The sequence below is a fragment of the Streptopelia decaocto genome (genome assembly GCF_964273445.1).
Source record: "Streptopelia decaocto genome assembly, chromosome: 1".
Classification (NCBI taxonomy): Eukaryota; Metazoa; Chordata; class Aves; order Columbiformes; family Columbidae; genus Streptopelia; species Streptopelia decaocto.
In genome coordinates, this window is record NC_138663.1 from 65,936,144 (window position 1) to 65,954,131 (window position 17,988).

The 17,988-nt window shown below is 42.3% G+C and overlaps 2 protein-coding genes and 1 long non-coding RNA gene across 11 annotated transcripts in view; 1 reads left to right on the top strand and 2 right to left on the bottom strand.

Annotated features, from left to right (window-relative positions):
• ERC1 (ELKS/RAB6-interacting/CAST family member 1) overlaps window positions 1-4,007 on the bottom strand; it is a 289,471-nt gene extending 285,464 nt beyond the window's left edge. For 7 of the 8 annotated variants that reach the window (XM_082042960.1, XM_082042957.1, XM_082042956.1 and 4 more), the window contains exon 1: window positions 3,854-4,007. The gene's annotated coding sequence lies outside the window, so the exon portion shown is untranslated. Of the gene's footprint in view, window positions 1-3,649; window positions 3,693-3,853 lie in introns of those variants that run through there. The other variant, XM_082042954.1, reaches the window with a different exon arrangement.
• A 255-nt stretch (window positions 4,008-4,262) lies between these two features.
• RAD52 (RAD52 homolog, DNA repair protein) overlaps window positions 4,263-17,988 on the top strand; it is an 18,539-nt gene continuing 4,813 nt past the window's right edge. For both annotated transcript variants that reach the window (XM_082065188.1, XM_082065189.1), the window contains exons 1-7: window positions 4,263-4,388; window positions 12,660-12,748; window positions 14,175-14,276; window positions 14,800-14,893; window positions 16,530-16,597; window positions 16,859-16,977; window positions 17,067-17,142. In XM_082065188.1, the coding sequence (XP_081921314.1) occupies window positions 12,662-12,748; window positions 14,175-14,276; window positions 14,800-14,893; window positions 16,530-16,597; window positions 16,859-16,977; window positions 17,067-17,142 (546 nt within the window). In that variant the 5' untranslated portion in view covers window positions 4,263-4,388; window positions 12,660-12,661. The remainder of the gene's footprint in view (window positions 4,389-12,659; window positions 12,749-14,174; window positions 14,277-14,799; window positions 14,894-16,529; window positions 16,598-16,858; window positions 16,978-17,066; window positions 17,143-17,988) is intronic.
• LOC309445925 overlaps window positions 10,274-17,988 on the bottom strand; it is an 8,595-nt gene continuing 880 nt past the window's right edge. Inside the window, exons 2-4 of the long non-coding RNA XR_014185382.1 lie at window positions 14,160-14,259; window positions 12,038-12,139; window positions 10,274-10,484 (exon numbers count right to left, since the gene is read on the bottom strand). This is a non-coding gene — a long non-coding RNA (uncharacterized lncRNA). The remainder of the gene's footprint in view (window positions 10,485-12,037; window positions 12,140-14,159; window positions 14,260-17,988) is intronic.

The following is a 17,988-nucleotide window of genomic DNA, read 5'->3' on the forward strand; positions in this document are numbered from 1 at the left end:
ACATACTGAGCTAACCTGGTCACTATATTTGGGTGCATGAGCACCCTTTGTCAGGTTGCTGCGTACCCATAGAAATTTTCCTGTCTTCCTCCACATACTGGGGCACATATTTCTTAACACTATCTGGACATCACATTTAAAGGCTTCCCAGGTACAGCAGAAGTCTTGGACACTGTTCAAGCACCTGTTCTCTCTGACAGCTTTAAGACCAGCAGCATTGAATTTGTTAAGGGATGATTAGCACATGGAGCAGATATGTTGCGGACCATTCTCAACTGCTGTTTTTTGCATGGATTTACCAGGGATTGGACCCACATGGTCCCTTCCCTGCCCTACGGTCTTAACACTGACACATGTAGGCAGGCTGGGTAGATGCTGCAGGATTTGTTTTGTGTAGTGACTGGGAGATGATGATAATCTCTAAATTTAAAGCAGATATGAGATATCAAAAATCATCATGTGTCTTTTTTTCTTTATAAAAAAGTCCACAACACAAAAAGCAACGGGGGTCAGAAGATGAACATACACTTCCTAGCGATGAATGGATTAAAGTAACTCTCACTCTTCTAATTACCTGGAAGACTGAAGACATGTGGACATTAATTTTCTATCACTGTATCGCTATAGAGTTTATAGCCTGACTTTTCAGAGCATTCAGTCAGTAAATACTATGTGTTTGCACGCATGGTGGTTTCTCTGTTCACCCTAAGTGGCATGTGACCAACAACCAACCTCCCAATAGTGGAGTCAATAAGAAACACAATCCCTAAAAGTGATAAGGATACTTCAAAAGCCCAGAAGCACTAATGAATCCATGCAGACAGCTAGCCCATACTCTCCACAGGTAACAAAGCAAAGCATGCTCCATCTACAGAATTTCCATCATAATCCTGCCCTGACAACAGAGTTGCGTTAATGATGTTGACATAACCCACGTACTAGAAAACATCACTTTTCTTAAATAAACACGGGATTTTCTAGGATCTTGTGCTCTACCACTGCCATATGGCAGCCCACTGCACGCCACAGAGTTAACTCTTGGCTTAAACAGGCACTAATTGATAGAATCCTCATCACCCAGAGTGCTCTTATGGCAGGGGAGCCAGCAAGGTTCAGGAACACATATTGTTGTTTCTTGATTCTAGAAATCAGTCTCATTATTTAAAAAGCTGCATGCATGCATCCATGCACTTCTGGACATAACATACCTGGATAAAACAAACCAGACCTTCTAAACATACTACAAATTTCAAGAGGTTTAGCCAAGTAATTGTTGTAACAAACCTCTCATACAAAAAGGCTTTTGGGGGAACAGGCTTGAAAATAAGGAGGGGTGAGGGGAGGAGGGGTAACAATGGGAGAGCATCCTGCTTCACAAAATAAGGAATAATAGCAAGGAACTCACGCACTGGTTACAATAGCATGGTGAAACATTTCTATTTATACAGCAACATAGATAACTGCTACCAGGAACTGAGAAAGTGGCAGATTCAGAAGAAAAGAAAAAGAAAAAGAAAAAGAAAAAGAAAAAGAAAAAGAAAAAGAAAAAGAAAAAGAAAAAGAAAAAGAAAAAGAAAAAGAAAAAGAAAAAGAAAAAGAAAAAGAAAAAGAAAAAGAAAAAGAAAAAGAAAAAGAAAAAGAAAAAGAAAAAGAAAAAGAAAAAGAAACCCAACAAACTAGGTCTCTTTCACGATCAAGATTTGCAACTCATTAAAAAAGTACAAGACACATAAATACCAAACCTGCTTTTTTCACCAGTCAGGCCATTAGCCAGATGTTAGAGATGAAAATTTATGTGAACTGAATCTCATAAAAGCTTGTGACAGGATCAAAGAAATAATGCTAAGACTTATGAAATACAAGATGCTTTAATATAGCCCAGGTAGCAGAAACCCAGACTGAAGAAAACTTGTAACATCCTTACAGTGATTTGATTACACCTATATTTGTTTCTCCGAAAACATCAAGAAAGTTCAAATTTTATCAAACATTATGATAAACTCATGTTTTACCCAACAGATCTCAAACTTTTTTTCTAGTTGCAGCCCCTCTTGCAGCTTGATAGCATCAGACAAATGCAAATTTCTAGATGACATAGAAAAGTCACATACTTGACTATTCAGGGAACTGCTGTTCTGTGATCAAGTTCTGAACTATGCTTTCAGAACTGAACTGTGTTCAGTACAGCTGCCTCAATTATTTAGTAACTAGTGGTTTAGTCAAATACTTGATTACTGAAAAATTATTGTACTACCAACTCTGCTCATACCAGCATGGGCAAGGTAGTGATTTTTCTCTTTAAATCTTACTTCATATGGCTGTGAGGGTGCTGACTCATAAGTGACCCTGAATTGGGGCACACATCTGAGTTGCTGCAGTTTTCAGTACAAAATACAGTAATGTGTCAGGCTGTAGCTTGCAGTAGCTGAGGAGGAGACGTATGTTCAACCACATAGTGCTATAGATGCAGTTACCTCGAGGAGAAAAGGAGGGCAGGCAGCTGGTGAAGGTTACTGCTGTAGACATCCTAGCCGAATTTGCCATTGTTTAAGAATAACAACCCTGCAGTCAAACTAGACAACTTTTTTTTTTTTTTGTTAGTACCTGTTGGATTTGGCATAACATATTATCCAGCTACAACCACCCTGCATGCATCAGTGTGTCCCCAAAACGAGTTTGGATAAAGTGTTAAACATACACTGTTCTTTGGACCAATTCTATTTCTATCCATTTGCTTTCATTCTCTTGGCTTCTGTACTGCTTTCCCCCGCCGCCACCTCCATAGGTGTTTCTTTATGTGTTTTCTTCAGCTCTCCTAATCTCTCCCATTTTCACTGGGGTTTGTTTCACTTTAAACCATTTCACACCACGTCGGCATGAACCACAAGGTGAAATTCCAACATGCATGCAACATTCCGTGTAAAATAAATTGTATACTTCATCACTAAGATTTAGAGCTCACAATACAAACGAGACAGATGTGGAAAGATGGTAATTCCTGACACATGCTTCAGGATGGCAGCAGATTCAGAAACAAAGCATCGTGTCAGCTGACGCTTACTTTGTAGCAGATGTAATAGAATAAATGAAACGTGATCATTCAGTGTTCACATGGAAAAAATTTTAGAAGAAGAAAAAAAAATCCAACACCACCACAAGGTCTAGGTAGAAAGACACCGGTCACCATTACCTCAGATGATGTGACTGAGACAACAAAAGCGAGCGCTTCCCAAGGACAGACTGAAGAAGTAGGGGCGGAAAAACCACAATACGGAACGCGAACGGCGAGACCACACGGAGCTCCTGGACCGGGCAAACCCGAACCCGCCCCGGCGCCCCGCAGCCCGCCCCGCCACCGCCGCCAACAGCGCCCGGCAGGACGCGGGCCCGCTCGCCTGCTGCCTCCGGGCAGGGTCATGTGGCCGTCCCCGCCGCTGTCCCCGCGGGCCGGCCAGCCGGACGGGGTCGGCCGGGGCCGGGCTGCCACCGCCCAGCCCCCGGGCGGTGACAGCGTGCGCGGGGCCCGGTAGGGGCGAGGGCCCGCACCCCCCCCCCACGGCCGCCTCCCCCGGCCGCGCCCGGGCGCCCCCTCTCTCCGGCCGACAGGACACGCAGCCCCCGAGGGAGCCGCCGCCGGACCCGGACCCACCTGAGCGGCAGCTCCCCAGCGACAGGCCCCGCCGCCGCTCGCCCCCTGCCCCGCCGCCGCAGCCCCTGCCCAGCCCGGCGACTGCCCGCAGCTACCGGCTCCCGGAGGCCCCGCCCCGCCCCTGGCTCCCCCCAGCGGCCGGTAAGAAACCTGACCCCCCCACCACCACGTCTCCGAGCCCCCGTACCGAGCGAGGCCCCTCACCTGCCTGTCAGCCCGCGGGGAGAGGAAGCAGGGAGCGGGGAGCGGGCGGCGGCGCCCCGGCCAGGTCGGGTCAGGTCGGGTCGGCTCCGCGCCCGCCGCCGCCTCCTTCGCCTCTCGCGCGCGAGCTCCCCCGCTCCCTCCCGCGCCCCCGGCGCGAGACACACAAGCCCCGCCCCTGCCGCCGCCGAAGCGTGACGCCCGGCAGACCCGCCCTGCTACGGGCCGCGCGGCGTCCCGCCCACGGCGCGCGCTCACAAGCCGGGGTTCCCTCTCTCTCCCCCTCCCCCTCCCTTCCCGTCCACCCGGGGGCGGGCTCCTCCGGGCACCGCTCCGCCTGCCCCTCCCCTCCGCCAAAGTGGGCGTGGCCTTCGGCAGCCCCGGCGCTACGTCACCTCCTAGCGCAGCCGCAGGAAGTTTGACTCCTTTCCCGTGCCGTAGCTGCCGTTCCGAGCGCTCCTCCCGTCTTTCCCCTTCTCCTCCCCGGGCGGGAACTCCGAAGTGCCGCTGGAACACGGAGGCGGGCCCCTCAGCCCAGGTACTGCGGCCGGCGGCCCACGGCCGCAGGGCCAGCTGGGCGGGAAGCGCCCCCTTCCCCTCTCCCGGTGGCGGCGGGGCTGTAGCCAGGAGCAGACCCGGCCCCTCCCGGTGGGCGCAGCGCGCGCGAGGGGCGGGGCTTTTCTCAGGGACCCGCGCGCCGGGGAAAACGGTCGGCGGCGCCGGGGTGGGGCCGCCTCCCGACTCTTGGGTGCCCCGGTACGGCGGCCGCTCTCCTGCCGCCTCCCCCGCTCCTCGGGGGGTGCCCCCCAGCTGCCCCGGTGACGAAGCGCCGGGTCCCCTGGCCGCGGAGCTGCGGCGTGTGGAGCCGCGGCCGAATGAGCGGGCTGGGGCTGCGGGACGCGGCGCGGCTCTCCTCGGGTAACAGAATCACAGTGTTAGGGATTGGAAGGGACCTCGAAAGATCTAGTCCAATCCCCCTGCCGCAGCAGGAACACCTAGATGAGGCTATGCAGGAAAGTGTCCAGTCGGGTTTTGAATGTCTCCAGAGAAGGAGACTCCACAAACTCCCTGGGCAGCCTGTTCTAGTGTTCTCTTACCCTCACCATGAAGAAGTTCCTTCTCATATTTAAGTGGAACCTCCTGTGTTCTTGTTTGTACCCATTGCCCCTTGTCCTATCATTAGTTCTCACCGAGAAGAGCCTGGCTCCATCCACGTGACACTCACCCTTTACATATTTATAAACATTAATGAGTAACGCACCCCTCTGAGCCCACAGAGTTCCCACAAAGGCAGTGCTGAGGCTGGCACCCACACCAGGCCAGCTTGGGTTTCCCTGGTAGATGCTCCTTCCAGCGTGCTGTGCCTGAACCTTCGCCCAGGCAGACAGAGCAAATTATTATTCAGAAATCTTTCTAGTTTGATTTTTGGTGACTTCAGGGTGTAAGTAACCAAACCCAACACTGACTTCCTTAGCCATGTTCCCAGGCTCACTGAAGTGACAAGTTATACTAACTTGTATAGATCTGTAAGATTACTCAAGGATGATACAGTTACTGACATGTAACTCTTCTGTGAGGACAGTCTGAGAGAGTTGGGGTTGTTCTGCCTGGAGAAGAGAAAGCTCCAGGGAGACCTTATTGTGACCTTTCAGTACTTAAAAGGGGCCGAGAAGAAAGATGGGGACAGACTTTTTAGCAGGGCCTGTTACGACAGGACAAGGGGTGATGGTTTTAAACTAAAGGAGGGGAGATTCAGGCTAGACATGAGGAAGAAATTTTTTACAATGAAGGCGGTGAAAGACTGGCCAGGTTGCCCAGAGAGGTGGTAGATGCCCCATCCCTGGAGACATTCAAGGCCGGGCTGGACAGGGCTCTGAGCAACTTGATCTAGTTGAAGATGCCCCTGCTCATGGCAGGGGGTTGGACTAGATGACCTTTGAAGGTCCCTTCCAACCCAAACTATTCTATGATTCTATGTAAATTGTCACTATTTCAATTAATATCTTGTTGCAAAAAATACAATAATTCATACCTCTCACAATAGCTGACATACATAGAGGTCCCAATAGCCTGAACTTCCTTTTCATCCATAGAAGCACAGAATCCATTTTAAATTATTTTTCTGAAGAATAATATAGTGCAGGTAAATCTGTACTATTAAATCTACAAGCCCTTCTGTGAAGCCTAAAGCATCCCAAAAAGGGATATTTTATATTACTGTCTAAGAAGGAAGAAAGATTAAAATAGATACAGGCTTGCCCATACCTGAAGTTTTCTGTCAATTTCAAATATAAATGGTTTTCCATTTAAAAATAAATAGTGTCAACCTGGGGCAAACCAGAAAAACAGAGAGCTTTAGATTTTTCTGGTAATGTATAATAGTCAGTGTGTCAGGTTAATATGGCCTTGCTGCCAGAAGTGTCATCTGTGCCTGTAATCACAATGTTTTTTATGATATGCAGTTTGACAGATCTCCCACAGCTCCTACAAATTCAGGTGTTTTAGGTTGCAGCCTGGATTAATTTCTTGTCTAGTAACTGCATTTGGCAAAACTACAGGCTTTCTACAGTTACAGTTGGACAGGCGGCTTTTCCCTTTAAGTGCCAAACCATTACTCGAGTTAAAAAGCCTGCTCTTTTTTCCTTGCAATGACTAAAGTGGCTCATACATAAATGATGTGGTTATAAATCAGTCTGATAGGCTTTTAGAAACAAGTACCCACATAAATATTTTATGATATTTGAGTAATATTTCTGCCAGTTCTGGTCTCCAGAACAAGCTCTTTTCCTTTTATTCTGTCTGCAAATGTGAAACTAGTTGTTCAAGGGTGCATTGTTCATTTTTTTTTTTTTTTTAAATCTGTGAGGTGTTCCTGTTTCACACCTAGGAAAGAGCTCGTTTGCCAGACAAGTTGTTTCTCATTTTTCTTCAGTTCTTCCCCTCGGTGCAATAAAACAGAGCACCTCTTACTACAACCCTTGCTCATTTGTTGTTGTGGCGATTTTTTTTATAACATCATTGAAAGATTATTTGTGAAGCAGTACCTGTTGATACTTTAATGAAACATTTTCTATAGAAAATTGTGGATTAATGCAAAGAAATGAAGTAATCTGAGAAATTAAGTAGTAATTATATTCTTAAAAGCAAGTTATTTCAAATTTAGCGTTGTTTGGAATGATCTGTTTCATGAGGTGTTATTGATGCATTTTTAACTAATGAGATTTTGTAGCCCCTTTGTAAGGCAAAAGTGACAATGGATGCTGAATTTTAAAACAGTGAACAAAATTGTGTAGGAGAGGTGTAATTTACACATAACTGCTATAAAGGAACATGTTTGGAGGAGTAACCAGCAAAATTGCAGCCTAAACCAGCAACACATGCATTAAACTATCCAATTTGGAATGGAGTTAGATGTGTAATTGCTGGGGAAGCAGGGTCCTAAAACAACCTTCAATAGATATATTGATGTTTGATGAATTTGTGACAACTGTATAAAGGCTGTTATGACAGGAAATTCAGCACAATGAGTAAGGAGCTGAGTTTCTCATCCTGTGTTCCAAAAATGCAGGAATTGACCAGGTAGGCTTGGTTTCAGGTGTTGGAGGTATTCAAACATACTTAAATAGAAACACTCCCCCACAAGTGCACTATGTTATTCTGCTGCGCTTGTTTAAAGATAAGGAAAAATAGCTTTATACTGTGTTCAATTAAGTGTTAATTAGTAAAAAGTGTAACCATAATTAGTGGGTTTTGTTTTGTGCAGGAAGGGTATCATCATCCTAGACCAGGGGCATCAAACTCATTTTCACCGGGGGCCACACCAGCCTTCAAAGGCCCGAATGTCATTTTAGGGCTGTGTAAACGTAGAAGTATTTACATTTATACAATCCTAAAATGACATTTGGCCCTTTGAAGGCTGATGTGGCCCCCAGTGAAAATGAGCTGGACTCCCCTGTCCTAGACATACCAAAAGCAAACATAGTACTGCCTGATAAATCTGAGGGTTAAGTTTTGCTGAAATAAGTGGGACTGTTTGAACATATGTCAAATCTGACACGTGCCATAACTGAGGAGAAATTGTTATAGTGCTGTTTGTATGCCTTGAAAGCAAATATATTTAAACTACTGCAGATAACACCAACTTTCTATATTACACCTTTTTATTCTCTTGCTACAGGAAGTGGCCTGGATCAATACCAGTAAGATGCATCAGTGTGGTATTGGCAAGGATCAGTGGCCACCTTTAGTCCATGGTAGTTACCCAGTTTCCTGCCCTCCCCAGTGTTTAACCTATAAAACACTGAATATCTTTTTGTTTTGTTGAAGTTAACAGAACATTACCTCACTTTTCTCAAGTCATCAAGGTTGTTTGCCTAGAGATATTATCAGATGTCAAAACTGAAGGGTTATATTGTATGCCATTTTCTCACATTGATTTCGTAATCTTGTTTCCACTCTTTGAAAACTGTGGTACAGGACAGACCTGCCTTGATTAAGAATATCTGCCCCACTATACTTAAAAAACGTACACCTCTGCTCAGTGTTAGGTAAAACAGCCTTTGCATAACAGGTTAATCAACTTATAAAATAGTTCAGAGTTCCCAGATGAGAGAATACGCCACAGAAATATAAAACTTTTAAAGTTTTTTGTATGTCTTGTTAGAGCAATATGAACCTTAGGTTAAATATGTGGTGTTATCTTTAGTGCTTACTAAATCACTTGTTGCTACATGCATAGCTGTTTGCTCTGGATGGGCTCAGTGGAATTGCATTTATTGAAAGAATGTTAAAGATTTTTACTCAGCAAACGAAAGATTCACTATGAAAGAAACTTAAAATATAGAGAAGGATGAGGCTGAATGAAAAGCCGTCCAAAAGTTCACAGTCTATGTTAAATTCATCTCTTATAGATGATGGTGTGATGCCACAATAATTTATTGAAACATCCATCTTCTAGCTGAGGGTTTCCCGCGTTGTGGTACTTACACAATTCATGGTATGCAAACTATTTTGAAGTGATGCAAAACCGCCTGCTTCTACCTTATATGTGAAAAGAACCAGGAATTGACACTCCTAGCACAGGATTAAGGCACAGTGCAGGGTTCAAAAACCCAGTTTGTCAAGACAGAGGGGAACTGATAGGAAAAGAGGTGATTTAGCACCAAAATCTCTTTTCTTGAGTAATGGACAATAGGGTAGAAAGGTGTGTGAGGAGGTGTTCATTTAGAAAATTAGAAGATACACATACTGTCATGTAAGTTGAAGGTGTTGCTGCAGTAATTTGCAGTAGTAATTGTACTTGAACAGATGAAATTCAGGCTTATCTGTTCTAGAAGATTAGTTTATTTCCTACATGGGAACTTGTGTAAACACCCAGGTTTTTCTGGGTGTTTCTGCTCCGTTCACTACTGCCATACAAATAAATACCTACTTCTAGAGTGCCGTTGAAAATCAGTACTTCATATCCAGTTTCCGAAAAAAGCCATTTTTCTGATTGTGTACCTAATTTGTTTAAATTTTAAGCTTTCGTGTTAACAGCATTTGAAAGAAAACAAAAACTAAAACCAACAACAACAAAACACACAAGATCAAAATATGGCAGCAGTAAAAGCTGTTAAGATTCTTTTCCTGTTCTAGTCTATCAAGGTAACGTTTTAGAGCACAGTGCAACATCTGTACCCTTGTGTGTGTTTTTTTTCCTCAATGATAAGAAAACTGTCTGAGAACATTACCAGCTAAACTGAAAAAAATTCCCTGGTGACAGGCACAGAGGTAATAACTTGTAACTCTTAGGTGTCTTGAAACTGATGATAAATTACTTTTATCATCCTGCATACAGAGCAAGTGCATTTGAACTTTAATTTTTTTAGTATTTCAAGATGGATTGAAAATGCGGCTTTTTTAACACCATTTTACGAGCCAGGCAGTCTCCTCGCACTGTCTTGGCCCTGGAGGGTGTTTGAGGCTCTTTTGTACTCTCATCAACAGCTTATTATCTACTTCAGTATTAATGTTTCATGCGAGTTAAAATGCTGTGGGGATGGGGTGGTGAGGAACAATATTCTCTTGAGCAATGGAAGCTCTTTGCCTTCCCTAGCTCCTGGCTCTGGTGTTGAGGTGGATTTATAACTAACTCCATTTGCAGAATTAACTTTTCTCTCTTCCAAACTCCTCCTCTAATCATTTTGAAATTGAAGTTCAGACAACTGCTTTGAGACACAAGGGTTTTGCTGTGCTGCACTTCACGGGATTGAAAAAGAACCCACAAAAAACGCCATGTTGCTCTACTAGAAATTTTGGTTTAAACCAGGCTCATTACCAAAGCAAATTGTTCCTACAGGGAAAGACTGAAACTAAACTGGCATCATCTGTCTCCTTCACATAAGCTGTAGAGTAACACATAATTTGAATACAAAGCGCTGACATGTTTTAAAACTGTTTATTGCAAAGAAGCACAGTGCTAGTAGTTCTCTAGTGGCACCTGATCTGTTGGGTTAAAACCATATGATGTGAAGCTGTTTTCAGTGGAATCCCACATTTCCTCATTCTCATTTAGAATAAATTACCGTATCTTCTTCAAAGCTTCATTAACGGTGTATCTCTTTAGAGAATTTAGACTGACATGGTGCACGCCCTGTAAAAAAGGATTTAATACTGGTTTCAGTTAAAGCATTTTGTTTCCAAATGCCATCCACCTATTGTGCATAAAGATTTGTGGCAAACTGGCAATAGGGCTATGTAAGCAAAGACACACATTTCATGCATTGTTTTTTCCCAGGGGCTTTATAATAATTAAGATCTGATTGAGGCTGCTTAGAGTGGGGGGAAAAAGTCTAGTATTGTTCAGACTTTGATTCCTTCTGCCACTCACCGCAGACGCTATTTTTTCCTCTATAATTGTCTCCCTCAGGATGCAATGGACTCTGGTTAGCATGGGCAGCAGCTTGCTTAAATCACAAGTGTATGTCCTGGCAATATTAATTTCTACATGTTCTCTTCCAAAATGAAATGTATTTACCACAAATTGCAGGAACCTTTTGGTACATTCAAATGGATAAACACTGTACAATCATACAACTTTTGGACTGGAGATGAATAATTATAGCCAATGAAAATTAAGGAGAATTTTAGCTATATTTTTATATAGCTAAATAATAATAATACATAAGTAAAAGTATATATATTGATATTTAATATTATACAATTTAGCATAATTACCAGTGCTCATATTTACCCAGGAAACAGCTATTATCCTTTTTCTGAAAATTGTTTGCCAAGTTCTCAGGAAACTTTGGCTTCCTTGTTTAGGGACTAGAAAAACAACTTGTTTTAAAAAGTACTGAACCTGGAGTACAGTAGAAAAACATAATACTAGCCAAGTTCTGACCGACTGTCAAATAACACTATCTACTGTGAATTTTAGACTTTCTCAAGTTGTTTTGACACCTCCAGCTGGCTTGTATGCGTATTGCCTTGTCTTGTATTTGTATTGCACACAAAAGTCTTAGTGATAGACTCCCAGTTGAACTCAGCATTTCTGCAAATACAATAGAGCAGGGTGTCCACCTCTGATATAGAAGATCGACTCTGTGGGCTTAGATAGAAGTGCTGCTGCGACTCTTTCGCACACAGGTCATAGAAGCTCTGGGGCAAGACCACTTCTGAGGCATTGGAGAGGTAACACAATACTGGGGAGCTGTTGGATGCTGGCTTGGAATAGGGTGCCATCTACTGAATTATCAGTGCAACTTCTTAAAATTCTTACAGGTTCTGTGTGCTTTTCAACTTTGCATAGTTTATATGATACCATCGTAACACAAGACAGTATGATTACAGTCAAAACAGTAATCTAAAATAAAGTCTGACAAGTCAGGGTATAGACAAATGCAATTTTAGAAAGTTGCCTCTGCTTTTTATCAGTCAAAGTATTAATGCATCTTGAAAGTGATCTAGGAAGACAGCGCTAAAGAATCTGAAAGAGAGAAGTATTTTGGTTTTCCTTACCTAGAATGGTGTAACGCATTTGCATTTAGAATAGAACAGAATCATAGAACCATTTTGCTTGGAAGAGACCCTTAAAATCACTTAGTCCAACAGTAACCTAACTCTGGCACTAAACCATGTCCCTAAGTTCCACATCTACACATTCTTTTAAACACCTCCAGGGATGGTGAGTCCACCACTTACCTGGGTAACCTGTTCCAATGCTTGATAATCCTTTCTGTGAGGAGATTTTTCCTGTTATCCAATCTGAACCTTCCCAGGCACAACTTGAGACCTATCCTTGTCCTATCTGAAAAGAAAAAAAAAACAACATATAATTTGTAACCAGTTTAGAATAAAGACTCAAAACATTAGTTTTTTGTTCTTGTCTCTGATCTTATGCTGGATCCAGAGGCTGTTGAATTATATTGCTTTACTTGCAAGGATAGTTTACTTGTTCTTTAAATAAAAGAGTTGTTTCACTAATTTAATTTAAATTAGGCTCACCCTCCTTGGTTTTGTGGATGGAAGACCAGAACAATGCCTCTGCTTCTAGGATGAAACCAGCCATTTCTGCCTAAATAGTGCAATGTATTTAAGAAGAGAAGTTTTGATGGTTCTTAAACAACATCAGAAAACAAATTTCCAGTTGGGGCTACAGCAGTTCCATGGAGTGGGAAGTATAATATTACTGTGATGTCCAACGCATATATTACAGAATATTGTTGTTCTCACTGCGGAGTGGACTTCAACAGATTTTTGGCTTGTCTTCATACAGACTGTTGATTCTTTTGTCTGCAGTGTTTGTATTTTCTCTTATCTTCAGGGATGCCTGAAAGTCAAGGGAAAGACAGCGAAAGCCACATCAGCAGCACCAGTTCCAGCACTAGCGGTTCTGCTGCTTGCTTCGGACAGGTCAGTTCCTTTTGCTCAAGAAGGAAATAGAAGTTTTATGCTTGTACTTCTGGAAATCTGCTCTGCATATTTACTCTTGTTAAAGTTGGATACAGTAAGGCTGAAGACACATCCATTACTCCAGCAATGCTATACCTAATTGTACATCACATTTTCCTCTGTGAGATAGCCTGGGCATGCCTTGAGTTATAATAAATTGCTCTAGAGTCTTCATAAAAGGTTTTATATTTTGTTCCTTAAACATGGGGTTCATTTAATTCTCTCATTCCCAGGTGGCCTGGATCACGCTTACACACATTCTCAGTACTGGTTCAGAAAAGTCAGCTACTCTCAGCTATTAAGGAATAATTAAAAAAATAAAATAATTTGGGAAAAAGAAAAAGTATTTGGCCTGGACAGACCTTTTGGTGGTGAATTTTCTCCTTGATAGACATTTATACATTGCTCCTGAATATGGCATAAGCACGTGCACTCTCCCTTTTTCCTTATACCTTTTGGTTACAGGCTTGCATTTTTGTGTCAGAAAAAGACAAACTTGTTCCTTGAAGTTTAAATAGAACCAAATACAAATTAGAGAGATTTCACAGGCATTGGAACTTCCATGGTGCACACTCTGAATTCTGTGTTCTGCTGAATGGTAGGACAGCCAATGCATGCATACACCACACTTAGGATTTAGGTGATAAAACCTTTGTTCCATTTTGATCAGAGTGTAGCGACACAAGCTTTTTAGTGCTTGAACCCTTAGATATGCATTTAGGCTTCTCTAACCTCTACAGATTTTGAATTCTATTTCTACTAAAACAAGGAGCAAAAGTTACAACAATTAGGTTTTCAGTGATGGTGGAGTTACCCAAAGGACCTTCCCTGCATTAGTGGAATTTGCTGAGCACTCCTCAAGAAATTCCTATTTTGACTGCTTCCCTGAGCTGCTGTCTTCTCTGTCCTGATGCCATATGGTAGTAGAGTAAGGTTGGGGCTTTTAAATACACTTCTCTTGTTGGTCACAGAGATACTATATTTTATTTTTGAGGGGTAAAATATGAGCTTGTTCCTGGCAGCTTTGAATAGGGTTATGACTGCATTAAGATTTCAGTAGGATACTAATAGTCCTGGCTCATCTTGGTTTTTATAATGTAAGTGATGGTTAGGGGAAATGAAAAATAATTGTTACTGCTCAATAATTAATGCTTGTATACATATACCTCAAGAGTAAGAGAAAAAAACAATTCAGTGCACAAATGTAATGTACACACACACACCTGAGGTCTTTTCCTTGTCCGTTACATCCTGATTCTGAAAATGGATCATGCGCCTCTTGGAAGGACTGTATGTGGAAAAATGGGATAAAGAAGCAATATTAAGAGAATAGGGGGAGCTAAAATAGGGAGTGTGAGAAGATTTATCTTACCTTGTTTTTGTCAAGTATCAATACACAGCAAGTGAATACCAAGCTATCCAGCATGCTCTTCGTCAGAGACTGGGTCCAGAATATATCAGCAGTCGGCAAGCTGGAGGAGGACAAAAGGTATGAGAAAACATGCATAGATGTTTCAACTCAGAGTTTTTTCTGGGATAAAAAAAGTTACAATAACACTCAGACACACGGTGTGAACTGTGGGGTTGTCATATGTAGAGACAAGAGCTGGACTCAGTGATCCTTGTGGGTCCCTTCCAACTCAGGACATATTCTATGATTCAGTGCTTCGTCCTTTACAAGGGAATACTTATCTACTTGTGGAACATTGAGATGTTTTTCTCATTTTTTCCCAGAACTGAAATATACGAAACATTATATAACATAGGCTGCATTTTACCCTCTTCAGTGCCCACTAGTTCTGCCTTCCCTCAATTAAATATTTTTTGTTGTCGGTCATGTTAACACCCCATCCCAGTTGCTGGAAGAGGGTCAACCTAAAGCTGCATCATCATCCTTTTATTCACATTATCCGAACCTTGAACTTAGCTGGGCTTCCTCAGTGTAGGAAAAAGCATGTATAGATGTGTGCACATGTGTATATATATTTATGTATCTATGCTTTTCTTTTCAGGTTTGTTACATAGAGGGTCACAAAGTGATCAGTCTGGCCAATGAGATGTTTGGCTTCAATGGCTGGGCTCATTCAGTCACTCAGCAGAATGTTGGTAAGTATCTCTTGAGGGTAAAGTCTTTCCTATTGTTTCACTGTGAGGCCCTGAAGGAAAAGTCTCTCCGGTAAGGACCATGGTATCAATCCTAGAATTTGATCAAAGAATATGGGGAGAAGCATGTGGAATTTCCAGGTGTCTTAGCTTTTGATAAAAATCACAGAAATTGAATTATGGAGGACTTTCTGTTTTCTGTTTAGATCTTGCACTGGAATATGTCATAGTCATTTTTCTAAGTGTGTTTGAGATTATTCTTGAGCTATTCTGATAAAAGTTTTCTGCTCTCTATGGGAACACTCAGTGACTACAGTCAAGAGTAATTACAATTAAACTATTTAGTACTCGGCAGCCCTGATACAACTTCATACTCACCTATAATTTTTATATTCTAATAAGTTAATATTCTCAATTAATATTCCCCTAATCTTTAGGGACCCATCTTTTCCTGCAGATTCTTCTTCTAGCCAATACCTAGTTCTGAGATTTTTTTACGGTAGAAAGCTTTGGAAAAATTCTTCTTCAAGAAAATAGTATTCGAGTGATCTTGAAGCTTCCATATTGATAGCCGCAGATCTGCTATGCTTAGACTGAACATTGGTTGTTGAATTATATCAACAAAGCGGTGTAAATGTACCTCCTTCCTTCCCCCCTGCCTTCAGAAATCTTTTCTTGCCTCAGGCTGGTAGCTTCTAGACATAAAGCAAGTTACTTCATCGATTTCCATTTATTCTGTACCACTTCTTTTTTCCCCCATTTTCAGTTAAGAGAGGACTGACATCCTTCAAACGTCTGTCTTTTTTTCAAATCATGCCATAACAAGTCATTCCTCAGCAACTGGGAGACAAAGGATTCTGTTATGTTTGGTTTAAAATTCCTGGGTAGGAAAGGGGCTTGCACCTCCGGCAGGTTAACAAAACAATCAAACAAATAAACCAGATGAGAATAGAAGAACTTTTGGACCCCAGAGTACAGTTACTTGAACTTCAAAGCATTTCATTTCAGACGTATGTCACGTCAGACTTGCAAGACTGGCAACTAGAGTGCCCTGTGTATATTACATAGCATTTCTTTTGCTGTAAAATAAAGTAGATTAGAGCTCCTGGATTGGGAGTTGTGTAGCAACCTGTTAGGCTTTAGGCAGTCTGTCCTCTATAAAACATTGTGCAAAATTTCACAAACCAGAGACTTCTAGTATGTAAAAGGAAAGTTTGTTTTTCCATTACTGGTTTTGTAAAGTGATACTTCAAATCTTTCCTTCCCGCTGAAAAAAAATACTATGCTTTGAAAATTTAGCATATGTAGCTGAATGAGAAGTAATATTTACAACTCTTCCTTCTTTCATATGTTTAAGTTTATACATGTAGTAGCAGGGTGGGATTGTTTGGCAAGTCTAGCCACTAATAATCAGAAAGTATCACGTAACATGCCCAGAGCATATATGCAAGTCAGCATTCTCAAACTAGAGTTCATATTTTTTAAGTCATGCTCCATTTTATAGAAGATGATATGGCATCTTGGGCATATTCAGCAAGTATGGTCCACGTTTCTGAATATCCTCAAAGGACAAAATAAGATCTAAACGTGGCTCAGAAGTCTCTTGTATTATTTAGGGTGTTACTTTTCCCTCCACCAGACTTTGTTGACCTCAACAACGGCAGGTTCTACGTGGGAGTCTGTGCATTTGTGAAAGTTCAGCTTAAGGTAAGTGGATTTTTGTGTTCTCTCTGTCTATAATTGAGCAATTGCCCAAAGCTGTGGATAAAAGTTCATGCATAAGGTCAGACTGTGTTTCTCGAGCACTGTATTACACCAGAGAACCTAGTGATGTCCAAAACACTGACCTTGCTGTAAAACAACCAGCTAAGAGCAAGTAATCAGGCTTAAGAGAGTACGGCATCTAGCAAGAAGTACTGTATGTGCAGAAATTCCCTTATGCTTACTATATTTAAAACTTCCCTGCAGGATGGCTCATACCATGAAGACGTGGGGTATGGAGTCAGTGAAGGCCTAAAGTCTAAGGCCTTGTCCCTAGAAAAGGCACGAAAGGAAGCAGTGACAGATGGACTGAAGAGGGCACTCAAGTAAGTGAAGACAAGTACTTTTTTGTTTCCAGAAGTGAAGTGAGAATTAAGTGTTATTTTCAGTCACAGCGATCTCTCTTGTTTCTCAGGTGCTTTGGGAACGCTCTTGGGAACTGCATCCTGGACAAAGACTACCTACGAGCTGTGAATAAGCTTCCGCGTCAGGTACAGCACAGCACGTGGGCTGTTAGAGCGGGGCCTCCTAGATATGTCTGCTGCTCCTGGCCCTTCAGATTAAAAGGATTATAAATAATGATATCAGTGCATCTCACCCCTGAATGTTCCCAGCCATGAGACCAATAGCCTTTGCCAGCTAGTTTGTGTGAACCGTTTGTTACAGAGTTCTTCCCTGACATTTTACCACAACTACTCTAAATTTTGACTGTTTGCAGCAGGGTTACTATGGTGAAGAAATAGCACCCTGCTCAAGATTTCACGTGACATTTATGGCCATATTGTCCAAGTCTCTCTATTCGGTGCCAGTAACATGTACATCTGTGTTCATAGCAGATTAAATGTTATCACAGAAAACACTAAACTGTTCAAACTAGCTCAGTCTAGGCACCATTTTCTCCATGTGCTGCAGTCTTAAGACTGTTTAGGCTTTGTCAGTCGTAGCAACTCAGTTCATCGCTCTCATCTGGCCATGTCTGCTTTAAATGTGCAGCAGCAATGGTACCAGTGTCAAGTCATATATTCATCACAGAGGTGAAATGGAAGTCCTTGGGAGAATAATCTGTCAAGGCTGCGTGCACATTCTTTCCCGTGTACTTTTGCCCTCTATAAGGCAAAACCAGAACAGATCTCTCAGTTTCTTCTCATTGTCAGTGGTAGCAAAATCCCATTTGCTATTACTAATTTTTTAAATCATACTTGACATATTCCTCTCATTACTGAACTTTTCAGGAATTTAAAAAAGGATGAGAGAAAGCTGCATACAGTGACACAATTGCCAATTGCTGTAATAGGTCATAAAACCAGAAGCTGTGGGCAGGGCAGAGGAAGAGGCGG